The 13,884-nt window shown below is 41.8% G+C and overlaps 1 protein-coding gene across 1 annotated transcript in view; it reads right to left on the bottom strand.

The window, feature by feature from the left end:
* ADGRV1 (adhesion G protein-coupled receptor V1) overlaps positions 1 to 13,884 on the bottom strand; it is a 400,714-nt gene that overhangs the window by 307,038 nt on the left and 79,792 nt on the right. The window contains exons 22-25 of the mRNA XM_066604894.1: positions 5,836 to 6,016; positions 4,059 to 4,261; positions 3,837 to 3,966; positions 446 to 526 (exon numbers count right to left, since the gene is read on the bottom strand). Of these exons, the coding sequence (XP_066460991.1) occupies positions 446 to 526; positions 3,837 to 3,966; positions 4,059 to 4,261; positions 5,836 to 6,016 (595 nt within the window). The remainder of the gene's footprint in view (positions 1 to 445; positions 527 to 3,836; positions 3,967 to 4,058; positions 4,262 to 5,835; positions 6,017 to 13,884) is intronic.

Raw genomic sequence — 13,884 nt, 5'->3', positions numbered from 1 at the left:
CCTCAGCGTCACCGCACGTTCTCTTGGTATCAGTGTTCAGAACCTGGGCACCTTGCTAGGAGTTCCGAACAGTGATACTGCGACTTCTGATTGTCTGCAGCAGTCATGTGACTCACGCTATGAGCAGAGACTAGCAGCATCGCGGGACCCCCTGTAGTGTTTCCCAGGTAGAGAAGACAGGTGCGTAAGTTATTTTGTTCTTTTATAACATGGCCCCTTTTTACATTTTTTCTTTAGTTGGAAAACCCCTTTAAGAAGCTCATTGACACAGGGGGCTAGATCTACATTGTGACTCAAGTACTACCTAATGGATACTGAAAAAACTTCTATACAAGCAGATACTGTGTCTTAAGTGTTAATTATGTAAACATATAGATAAAGTTACACAATGATATTAAATTGCTTTACTCCAACAGAAAGAAAGGACTGAGAGTGACGTGCTTACCCCTTTGGTGTACAGCTGGAAGGAAGAGTTCCATGTCACCATCACCACTACCAAACGCATCGTCCCTAAAGAGTTCAGCCACTTCAGGAAGAGACACACAGAAGACATATACGTATATACACATATAAGAAATAGACAGCAAGTAGAGCACAGGAACATTTACTGATAGGTTTGAACAGCAGAGTAAGTTTAAGGTTATCACAGAATAACCTTACGGAGATACAGCTGAAGTAGACTGCTTAAATATTGCTTGCTTTAGTTAAAGACCTGAGTGAGGACCTTGGCGTACATGAAATAAGAAGGTAAGGTGTACCATAGATAGAAATATCAGCATGGCTTATACATAATCTATGTTTTGAAGAAACAGGCTGAAGTAGGGCTGGCTCTATGTGATAGAGTGACAGTGGGCCCCTTATGCCTCAACGTCTTTTATCCACCAAGTATACTATACAACTTTCTTAGATCTACAGATCGTCACCTCATCATTGTTTTTGTTTTGTTTAACGTACTTCACACATGGTCTATATATCCTTTATTTGTGCACCATTGCCATGGCCTATCCCATAGGGCCTAGGCCTCCAAGCCTACAAGGAGAGCTTTGGAAATACTTGACTTAATGCTGTTAAGCATGGCCTTTTACAAATGTACAATAATGTGCCTTATCGCATTCTTGAACATTACCGGAGTCCTGCGTGACTCGTTTCTATATTTTCATAATTTCTATATGAAATGTTAACCCTTTCCAATCCACTGTCTGACGTCCGAAAACATTATGATTTAAGGCTGTACAGCTCCGATGTTGGAAGACGTCCGTCGGGGTTCTCTTACTGTATATTGCCAGCCTCTCTGCTGTCAGAGCCTATCCAATGTGTCACCTCATGCAGTACTGGCTTTAGCCAGCAGATAGTGCTGTTGTATAAAGGCAGAAAAAGAGTAAGCCCCCCTAGGAAAACCAGGATACAAATTGGATTGGAAAGGGCTAATGTTTTTTTTCTATCTTGAAAAAAATAAAAGAGACTGTTAAAAAAAAGTATACTATACAATCAAAAAGTCCCCAGTGATGCTTTTATCATGGCTTTTGTTGTATTCGTTTGTGTGTTTTTCAGTAAAAATCAGATAAATATACCCACTCTTAACCAAATGAGGTCCAGTTTTAAATTGTATTTTGTGACCCCTTGGGTACTTGTTTTTTCGTGTGTACATTGCTGCAACAACCCTTTTTATTAATGCCACACCTGACGTGGAGTAATGCCTTTCTCTGTTCAAGCACCCCTTGTCTATGAACAATGCAAAGTATTTGAGACATACAAGACCTAGTCTTTGCTGGTGCTGAACTGGTGCAAAAACCAGAACATTTAGGGATAGGCATGAAGGGGCCACCTTTACATCATGTAGATGGAAGGGTATATATACCATAGGGGCAGCCCATGCAGCTGCTATGAGGCTCCAAGAAGAGAAGAGACCTGGGCAGATCTGCAGCAACCCTTATTTTAATGGGTAGTGAAAACCTGTGTTGTGATCACTTCAAGGGCCCCCAGCAAATGGGCTTATAAGGAAGTACCGGTAACCTAAGGATCCTAAAAAGGAGAAGAATGGAAAACAAGCAGCAATCCTTCTGTCCTAGGTGGTGTTAACCAGCTCCAGAGGTGGACTACTGCAATCATTGCTATGAGGCCTCTCACCTTTATATACATCACTATGCAATCTGCAAAACCCAACTTTCTCTACAGGTTAAATGGTTGATCACATGTATTCACTGGGTGCTATTACTGCTTAGAAGAAATAGGCAGAATCACAAACACAAATGTACCAAAGCTAGAAATGTGATCAAATGGGAAAAGACCAAGTGCTAGATTTTTACCAGTGAATACAGGAATCACAATAACCTCTGACAGGTTGCAAGGACAATACACAGGACAAAATCCCCACTGCATCACAGAATAGGTGTTACTGATCTGAAAACATAACTTTTAATTCATACTGTACTAAAACATCAGGCCACATATTAAAATGCAAACAAGAATACATTAAATATCTTCACAGAAGAGTGAAACATGCAGCCAGAAGTCCAATCCAGCAAAATAAATGAGTGGAGGGTTAATAGGGACCCACAAAGTACATAGAGGATGATAGGAATGTTTTTACCCTATCAGTCATTTTACAATCTGCATGGACAGGTTGCTTGTCTGTGACCAGCAAACCCACAAGCAGGGCTGGTACTACTTTCCACACTGACTTTATAGATTGCATCTAGGGCATGAGCTAGGGTAGCCACTAAGAAAGGGGCAGAAGAATTGTGCATCCCACTGGGTGAATAGTCCGCTGTCAAGTGACCCACCCAGGGACAGTTGTATCAGCTCTGGCTATAGATATGTGGGAAATGGACAAACAAGCTGCCCATGCAGCTGGTAAAATGACTGAAGGGGTAAGAATGTTCCTATTATCATCTAGCATGGTGGCTTAGTGGTAAGCACTGTTTAGCTTTGTTGCTCTAGGGTCCTGTGTTCAAATCCAGTCAACAAGATCTGCATGGAGTATGTATGTTATCCCCATGTTTGTGTGGCTTTCCTCCCACACTCCAGGGATGGACTCTTGACTTTGGCTTATATTCCCAATGATTGTTTTAAGGCATGTGAAAAGGTCTGACATTGACTTTCAGGAATGCTGTCTTCTAATAGGTGGCGCTGTAGAGGCATCGTTTCATTTTTGCATTTGCATATTACCAAAAGGAGCATGCATGGCCCTATAAGTCTATACTAAGAAACTATACTCTTCGTGTCCCACATCAAAGGCTTCTCACCCGGCCAAGTCAGCAATCTACTGCACACTGATGAGGGGAAAACAACCCAAAACAGTCTATCTGTGTATTGTTATCTTCTCCTTCTGGAGAAGATTCTGTATTTGGCTTATATTCCTAGCCATTATTCCAAGGCCTAAGAAAAGGTCTGACCTTCTAATAAATAGCAAAGTAGAGACATTGTTCTGTCTTCTCAAGTGCTCATGGCCTTATAAGTCTCTTCACGCCTACTGGGTGCTCTCCCTAAGGAGAAACTATACCATTCCTCCCAAACTCCAAAAACATGTGGATAGGTAAAACTGGCCCATGTGTGAATGTGTTTAAAATTTGGGAATTTTCATTGTGAGCCACACAGGAGGCAGGGACTGATGAAAATATATGTTTACAGCTCTGTGGGATACGTTGGCGTCTACATAAGCAAGAGAAATAAATATGTATGTTATGGTTCACTATTGACCATTGATGGACTGCTGACTGTATGTATCACCCTTCTATGGGGATTTTTGATCTATGCTTGTAGGATTTTAACATGTGACCTCATGTACTAGTACAATAATAAGTAATAGTGAATCCGGAAGACTTTGTCACACTTACCACCTGCATCAGCATTCCACAGTTCAACTTTAAAGGATTTAGCCAGTTCAGGAACAGCATTATCAGTGATGTTAACATAAATGTATTTATATCGCTCTCCAGGCTGGAATGCCAAAAAATCTGAAATTTCCTTAAAAGTATAAAAAAACAGTAAAATAAGATTTGAGGTGGTTGCCTTCTCTTAGCCCATGCATGCAGTATATATCATTCCACATTCATCACCTGATAGTCTTGTGGACTGAATGCAGTCATTGGAGATGTCCTATATTCAACTCTTACATGTCCCAAAAGTCCTTGAGCTCGAACCACAAGAAGCTTAACTTGTCCTACCTCCTCTTTGACTTTTATAGTGGGAACAGATTTTGCAGGAAAACTCATGTTATCACCTGGTCTTGGAGGAGGGTCCACAGAGAACTGAAGTAGTCCTGTAGAAAATATGGTTTCCATTAGGATTAGTCAAAATCCATTGTGGTTTATTTAATCAACTCACATAATACAGTGAATATAACAAGAATTTCACCTTTAGCATGATAATGACCCAAAGCATACCTCCAAATCAACAAAAAAATGGCTTCAACAGAAGAAGACGAAAGTTTTGGAATGACCCAGCCAGAGCCCAGACCTGAATCCCATTGAAAATCTGTAGGGTGGCGTGAAGAGGGCACTACACACAAGATGCCCTCACAATCTGACAGATTCGGAGAGCTTTTGCAAGCAAGAGTGGGCAAAGAATGCCAAGTCAAGATGTGACATGCTGATAGGCACCTACCCAAAAAGACTGAATGCTGTCATAAAGTCAAAGGGTACACCAACCAAGTGTTAGTTTTAGGGCAAGCATATTTAGTCAATCAGCTTATTTTATTTTTTCCATCCTAAATGATATCAGTTTTTCCATGGAATTGTACAGGGTCACATCGGAGGTGGAAACAAATCTGAAAGGATTCATTTTCTACAGGTTTTTTAACATGACAAAAGAATGACATGTTAACAGGGGTGTGTAGACTTTTTTATCCACTGTATGTTATGCTTTGTTATGATCTTTTTTCCCACTCGGCGACTATTAGTGGATTCATCAAGTTTATGATTTTTTACAGGCTAGCAGAGTATAGAATGCTGTGCTATTTTGACAAGGAAAACAAAAATGATGGAAAAGTACTAATGGAAATATGAACACAGATTAAGTGATAAACTGCACAGCATTGTCAAGGGACCACATACTATGAGAGTAATAGTAAAACATAACAACCAGACAGATGAAAAAAACATTACCGTTAAAGTCCTACCCATACCTATTTCATAAGCATTCTTGTTTATCCTAAAATACCATGTTAATATCTGAAGCAGGAGAAACTAGACATTCAACTAGTGCTGAGCCAATCAAACCAGTAGAACCCCTTTTAGGGTTCAATTTTGTAAAGGTCCGATTCAAGTTCGTGCCAAACCAAAAGTTTAGCAAAGTACTTCCAGAAACAGGGTTCTATTGCTTCAGTTCGCTCAACAGCAGTCATGAACACTAAGAGACATAAAAACACATAATGCACATACATTTATGAGGAATGAGAAATATCTTTTTTGTTTTTCAAAAAATTTGGTTCGGTCTGAATTAGTTCAAACCGAAACAGTTTACTAAAACCCCTAAAAATGGTGTATAACATTGTCTAAGAGCCATAATAGCCCTGTGTATACAGGGCTTTTATGACTCTTAGACAGTGCTATACACCAGTGTTTAGGACTAGTGTTGAGTGAATCTAACCAGTAGAACCCTATTTCAGGTAGAACTTCGTTAAAAGTTCCGTTCTGGTTCGTGCCATACTTCACTTTTAGCAAAGTTTGACCTGAAACAATGTTCTACTGGTTCGTTTTGCTTAACCCTATTCTTGAATATTGATGCTGATGCTATCAGTAACCAAGAATACAGGTTACCAATAACTAATTATGTAATACTTTGTGATCATTTAAACAAGTACAATGCATCCATTTAATCACATTACCATCTTACCATAAGGGTGATCACTTGCATTAATTGTAATATCTTCTGATTTCTTATTGGGATCTATGCTAGCTCCACTGGTAGGAGTGGAGCCAAGTTTCCCATCAGCAGATATGGCCTGTGTGAGAGTTACTCGAAAATGTTCCATAAGTTCTGGGATATCATCATCTAGAACATCCAGATTTAACACCTATTACGAAGAAATTGCACATGAATAAGCATATACATTTATTAACCCTTTCCAATCCACTGTCTGACGTCTAAAGACATTCTGATTGAAGGCTGTACAGCTCTGATGTCGGAAGATGTCTGGCAGGGTATTCTTATTGTATATTACTGGCCGCTCTGTTGTCGGGGGCCTCTCCAGCATGTCCCATACCGCAGTGCTGACTCTAGCCAGCAGATGGCGCCATTGTATAATGGCAGAAAGAGAAAGCCCCCTAGGAAACCCTGAATCCAAAATTGGATTGCAAAGGGTTAATAGGCTCATATTATTATATTACTGAACATTAGTGAATGTGGACAACCACAAAAACAGCTTTATGGAATGATGATTCTAAATATGACATATTTGGAAGTAAGAAAAAGCAGTGGGTGTGGGGCTAAAGACTCTTCACGTTATGACTACAATCATCAATAAAGCAAGGTGCAAGTTTGAGGATATATTACATTCCCAAGTCGGTGATTTGTTTACGATTGGAGGCATTAAGAATCCTGAAAAGTCAAGCAATTTTTGATACATTGCACCATTCCCTCCAGAAAGTATTCAATTAATTCTACAAGAGTAATAACTTCAAACGCTCCAGCAAGATAACAGCCTGAAGCACACTGCTGTGAAGATCAAGGTGTACTGACTCAACAAAGGCCCTCTTAGATCTATAGATTAATCATCCTAAATATCAGACCTCAACACCTTTATTTTGATCATTATGAGCAAAGGATGAGATTGAAGTGGAGGTGTTTCAGTCTTATGCTAGTACTACATCTAGACACTTTGAAAGACATTTTTTCTGTAAACGAACAGAAATTTCAAATTATTTTCAAGAGATTTCCATAAGATTTTCATATAATTCTATGGATGAAAAACTAGCTACTACCTGTTAAAATTACCTACGTGTTAAAATCCCAGAAAGTAGTGAATAAAAAAAGAAACAGCAAGTAACTCATTTGAGTGAAGGAATTTTGAAAAGATTTTCACCCTACTCAATGCAATCCTATAAGACAGCAGTTAAAAGATCTAGGTGCAGCCCTACAATTAAGGGAAATGTATTTCAGTCATAGAACTGTCCATGGAATGAAAAGCAAACCCTTAAAAGGGTATTCTGGAGACTGGGCAAAATTTCCCTAACATTTCCACTTATTGCCATTATTCCAAATGTCCACTGAACTTCAGTGTCTTTTTTGCCGATCTGCGCCACCAGCCAGTTTCACATTTCCACATTGTTATTTAAAACAGCTACAGGGGGAGGGCAAAATTACATGTCCCACAATACCCGATTGCCAATTAATGACAAGTGTGCATTCACAACTGTACAAACTGTGTTGTCATTGCAGAATTTGAAGGCACTGAGCATGCCTGACCAGTAAGACAGCGGAACATACAGAACATAACCAGTGGATACCAATGGAGAACTAATTAGGGGATCAATATCTGCAGCTTTGTAAAACAAGTTATAACATTACATATATGTACATTGCCTTATGAATAGAGATGAGTGAACATACTCGTTTCGAGTAATTACTCGATCGAGCACCATGATTTTCGAGTACTTCCGTACTCGGGTGAAAAGATTCGGGGGGCGGGGGGAGGCGTGGCGGAGCAGGGGGTAGCAGCGGGGAACAGGGGGGAACCCTCTCTCTCTCCCTCTCCCCCCACTCCCCGCTGCAACCCCCCACTCACCCATGGCGCCCCCCGAATCTTTTCGCCCGAGTACGAAAGTACTCGGAAATCGCGGCGCTCGGGCGAAAAAGGCGCATGGCCGAATAGGTTCGCTCATTTCTACTTATGAAGCATATAACATTCTCTCTGGTCTCCAGAATACCCCTTTAAGATTTATTTGAAAACTTGAGGGGGTCGAAGCCTAAGCCGAATGCTATTTGACTCTGCTCCATCCTGACATCCTGCATTTACGACTACCAAGCAGACATTAAAATCTGAACCCCCTAGTTACCTTAGTGTTCTGGGGCCTCAGAACTATAACGCACAGGGGGAAAAAAGCTATACCAGAAAGCTAACAGACTTCTTTTAAGCACAATGGCAGCAGAGCACAATGGTGGCAATCCAGCTTCCAAGCTTATGGTCTCATTAAAGAGTGCATTGGGAGTACAGGGGCATTACATAGTAACATAGTATGTAAGGCTGAATGAAGACAATGTCCATCTAGTCCAGCCTGTCTATCCTCCTGTGTTGATCCAGAGGAAGGCAAAAAACCCCAAGGGCAGAAACCAATTTAGCCCTTTTGGGGAAAAAATTCCTTCCTGACTCCCTAATGGCAATCAGACTGTTCCCTGGATCAACCCCTAATAGTTCCTACCTGCCTGTATACCTGGATTGACAAATAACCTAAGACTTGTATCCTATAAAGTCCCCTTTTAAACTCCTCTATGGATTTTGCCATCACCACTTCCTCCGGCAGAGAGTTCCACAGTCTAACTGCTCTTACAGTAAAGAATCCCCTTCTATGTTGGCGATGAAACCCACTTTCCTCTAATCGTAGCGGATGTCCTCTTGTTACCGTCGCGGTCCTGGGTGTAAACAGATCTTGGGAGAGATCCTTGTATTGTCCCCTCATGTACTTATACATGGTTATTTGATCACCTCTTAGCCGTCTTTTTTCCAGGGTGAATAATCCCAATTTGGATAGCCTCTCTGGGTATTCCAGTCCCGTCATTCCATGTATTAGTTTAGTCGCTCTTCTTTGAACCCCCTCAAGCACTGTGACATCTTTCCTGAGCACCGGTGACCAGAACTGTACGCAGTATTCCATTTGAGGCCTGACAAGTGCCTTATATAATGGAAGGATAATGTTCTCATCCTTCGCCCCTATACCTCTTTTAATGCACCCCAAGACTTTATTTGCCTTTGCAGCAGCTGACTGGCATTGGTTACTCCAGTTCAGTCTACAATCCACTAGTACCCCCAGATCCTTTTCCATATCACTTTTCCCTAGTGGTACCCCATTAAGTGAATATTGGTGACATCCGTTTCTCCTGCCCATGTGCATAACCTTACATTTTTCAACATTGAACTTCATTTGCCATTTTTCTGCCCAAGCCCCCCGCTTATCCAGGTCCGTTTGTAGCCGCACATTGTCCTCCGTTGCATTAATTATATTGTATTATTTTGTGTCATCTGCAAATATTGATATTTTGCTGTGCAGCCCCTCTATCAGGTCATTGATAAATATGTTGAACAGAGTGGGGCCTAATACTGAACCCTGTGGCACCCCGCTAGCAACAGGGGGCCCAATCAGAGTACGAACAATTTATTACCACCCTCTGCTTTCTATCTCTGAGCCCATTTTTTACCCATTTACACACGTTTTCGCCAAGTCCGAGCTTGGCTAGGAGATTGTTATTCTTTCTCTGCAGCTCCAGTGTTGGCTCGTATTCCTCACCCAATGGTGGAAATGGTAGGGTCTCTGACCTAACTCATAAAGGTAAGCCAGCCAGGGCTTCCCCCTTTTCACAGTTAACACAAGTGCAGCATGAAGTGCTGCAAAGATTCCCTGCCTTCAGCCAGGTATGTCAGATAATGCTATTGTACATATGACTGCTAAACACGGCGAATCCACATGTATGTCAAAGGACCTAATTCTTACCAGCAGGCAGGGAACACAGGCCAAAAGCAATAAAAAAAGGATTTGGGGGGTATGTCAAAGGCAAAATAAAAGTCATAGATGCTATTGGGTGCTTACAAGATGAAAATGGTGAATTGGTTAAGAATAGGGATGAGCGAGTATACTCGCTAAAGCACTACTCGCTCGAGTAATGTGCTTTAGCCGAGTTTCTCCCTGCTCGTCCCTGAAGATTCGGGGGCCGGCGCGGGGCCGGGAGCTGCAGGGGAGAGCGGGGAGGAACGGAGGGGAGATCTCTCTCTCCCTCTCTCCTGCCTGCTCTCCCCTGCTCCTCGCCGCGACTCACCTGTCAGCTGCAGCGGCTCCCTAATCTTCAGGGACGAGCAGGGAGATACTCGGCTAAAGCACATTACTCGAGCAAGTAGTGCTTTAGCGAGTATACTCGCTCATCCCTAGTTAAGAATGATGTTGAGAAGGCCGAACTTTTAAATTCCTATTTTGTATCTGTTTTCTCTCAGAAAGTAGATGGAACATCAGCTGATCTTTCCTGTGCTATTGGGGAAATACAAGAATACAGGCTATCTATAAGCAGAGAGATAGTGAGGGAACACTTAGCTAACTTAAATGAATTCAAGTCGCAAGGTTCAAATGAATTACATCCTAGGATACTAAAGGAAGCAGCAGAGGTAATTGCTGAGCCACTTGCCATAATCTTTGAAATTCCTGGAGAACAGGAGAAGTCCCAGAAGATTGGAAAAGGGCAAATGTTGTCCCTATCTTTAAAAGAGGGAAGAAGGTGGATCCAGGAAACTACAGGCCTGTGAGCCTGATTTCTATACCAGGAAAGATCTATGAACAAATTATTAAACAGCATGCATGCAAGTACTTGGATAAAAATGAGGTAATTAACCAGAGACAGCATGGGTTTGTAACAAACAAGTCATGCCAGATGAATCTAATTTCCTTCTATGATAGAATCATCAACTAGGTTGATCAGGGAAATGCAGTGAATATAGTATATCTTGACTTTAGTAAAGCATTTAACAAAGTATCTCATACCATACTTATTGAAAAAATGACCAAATATGGGATTGACAAGGCAACTGTTGGATTCACAACTGGCTAAATGATCGTACTCAAAGAGTGGTCATAAATGGCTGCACATCCAAGTGGAAGAATGTATCAAATGCGGTATCACAAGGCTCCGTCCTAGGCCCAGTGTTGTCAACATTTTTATAAATAATCTGGAGGAGGGAATTGATGGGAAACTGATCAAATTTGCCAACGACACAAAGCTAGGAGGGATAGCTAACACTAGGGAAGAGAGAGAGAGTATTCAAAAAGATCTAGAAAAACTTGAACAGTGGGCGGCGACTAAAAGAATGGTATTTAACAAGGAGAAATGCAAAGTCCTACATCTGGGCAAGAAAAATGAAAAAAAGTACATACAGAATGGGAGGGATTGGGCTAAGCAGCAGCACATGTGAAAAAGACTTGTGTATACTAATAGATCATAGACTGAAAATGAGTTAACAATGTGATGCAACAGCCACAAAAGCAAACACAATTCTGGGATGTATTAAGAGAAGCATAGAGTCTAGATAACGTGAGGTAATTATCCCCATCTACTCTTCCTTAGTCAGACCTCATCTGGAATACTGTGTCCAGTTCTGGGCACCGCACTTTAAAAAAGACACAGACAAACTGGAGCAAGTTCAGGGAAGAGGTACCAAGATGGTGAGTGGTCTGCAAATCATGTTCTATGAGGAACGGTTAAAGGATCTCGGAATGTTTAGCTTGCAAAAAAGAAGGTTGAGAGGAGACTTAATAGCTGTCTACAAATATTTGAAGGGCTATCACAGTGCAGAGGGATCAGCCCTATTCTCATTTGCACAAGGAAAGACTAGAAGCAATGGGATGAAACTGAAAGGGAGGAGACACAAATTGGATATTAGAAAAAACTTTCTGACAGTGAGGGTGACCAATGAGTGGAACAGGTTACCACGGGAGGTGGTGAGTTCTCCTTCAATGGAAGTGTTCAAACAAAGGCTGGACAAATATCTGTCTGGGATGATTTAGTAAATCCTGCACTGAGCAGGGGGTTGGACCCAATGACACTGGAGGCCCCATCCAACTCTACCATTCTATGATTCTATGATTGTTGTGCTAACAACATCATTTACACTGTAATATGAATTCTCAGGGATTTTTATATTATCAATAGTGCTGATCTAAACTCCAAATCAAAGGATAGCAGCCTCCCCACCCCCTTAAAGGGGTTCTGACATGAAAAAAAAAAAATTGTACTCACCTTGCCTGGCCTGGCCCGATCGCTAGGCATGTCCCCTCCAGCCGGCATCTTCTTCTGTGCCTTTAAAGCAGAGCAGGAGCGGTCAAAAAGACCGCTTCCTGCTCTGGTCCGTCCGTCAGGCACTTCCGAGGTCAACGGACGGACCGCCACAGCAAGCACGTCACAAGCAGTGCTTGCTGTGGGCGGCCCGTCCGTCCGGCTGAACTCCGGAGTGCTGCGCATGCGCAGTGGAGACGCAGCCCGTCCTGACTCCTGTAAGAGGGCACCTCTCCACTGCGCATGCGCGCGATCCCGGAGCGGCGCGGCTGCTGGAGAAAGAAGACTGCCTGCCGGGAGGCATACTAGCACTTTCTGCTTAGGTTAAGCAGCGCTGCTGATTAGAGCCACCTGATTGGCTCTTCGGCACCACGTGACTGCACAGCTTGCACCAATCAGGTGGCTCCAGTCAGGCTGCTTAACCTAAGCAGAAAGTGCTAATATGCTGCCGGGAGATGACCCCCCGATGTCAACAACAACAGGAGAACAGGTAAGTATTATCTTTTTATGCTTTAGCAGCCATTAAACCCTGGGTTCCCTGGGTCCATTAGGCAGACCAGGGAACAATGGCTGCTAAAGCATAAAAAAATTATTCATGTCAGAACCCCTTTAAATGTATTCTTGGTTGGAGCAGGAAAATGTCCTTGATGTTTGGAGATGCCTCCACGCTGCTGAAAAAGATTTTACATTTTATTCAGAGACAACACCTTTACATACATTGATAAGTTTCACACTTCTAAATGGGTATTAACGGATATAGTTCATTGTGACATTGGTCATAAAACATGGTCTGACCACGCCACCATAAAACTTGATATTTGCTCACCATCCCATCCTACCATCACTATTTGAAAGAACAATTTAATGTCACTTAAACAATACCAATCCCACATCTCAAACAACATTAAAAACTTTTTCTTAATCAACTCTCCCTCAGTACAAGACTGCTTTTTACTTTGGAACTTGCACAGGGTGTATGTATGCGAATTGCTTACACAACAAGTTACAAGAATCAAAGAAACAGTACCTTAACACAAAAAGGTCTACTGCATAAAATCACCACCCTGGAGTGTCAACATAAAATGAATGCCTCCCGTACCTTCCTCGTTTCCCCCTAGGAAGTATTTCTCTCTTTCCAAATTTCTTCATTTTAGAATATGAGACACACTTCAAAAAGTTGAAAGCGTTGCACTATAACTCCCACAATAAAGCTAGTAAGGCTTAAAGCAGCACAAATTAAAACAAGAATAGCTTTTTTAAAATCTAAAGACATGAATAGTACGATTTTATACCTACAAGAAATTGCCAATGAATTTAGTAACTACTGCCATAAACTATATAACTCAATCTCAGACCCAAATATTCCACAATTATTTTCACAGACTGTAATCATTATATAGACTAAAACTTAACCTTTAATAAAGCTTAGATAAAATAATATACACAGGACAAAGGCCTCATAAAGAGAACATATACAACTGAATAAAAAATTCACAGATAATTCATTTCCTTTTAGCACCTCCGTATATCTGCTGTGGGGGTGCTGCCATCCTATTGCTTTCAATGGGACCACCGACAGTAGCGGCCCCATTGAAATCAATAGGAGAGTTTTGCGATCCTCTGCCACAAGTGTTACAGCTGTGGCAAGGGATCCTTTAATCCCTGCGAGGAGTCCCCTTGTCACTGAACACTGTGACAGTGCTGTCACAGTGTTCAGTGATGAGGAGACTCCCCGTGGGGAATATTGACGCACACCATGGACCTTTGCGGTGCACGTATGTCCTATGTTTTACAGGTGCGCATGTTTGCACGCCTGTTAAACACGGACATGTGAACACAGCATAGGGAACCAATGATTCTAATAGACACGTGGTTATGTGCACATGTATGTACACACATAAACACAATCAGTCT

This window comes from Eleutherodactylus coqui, chromosome 5 (genome assembly GCF_035609145.1).
Source record: "Eleutherodactylus coqui strain aEleCoq1 chromosome 5, aEleCoq1.hap1, whole genome shotgun sequence".
In the NCBI taxonomy this organism is placed as follows: domain Eukaryota; kingdom Metazoa; phylum Chordata; class Amphibia; order Anura; family Eleutherodactylidae; genus Eleutherodactylus; species Eleutherodactylus coqui.
This window is presented reverse-complemented; position numbering and strand designations above follow the sequence as displayed.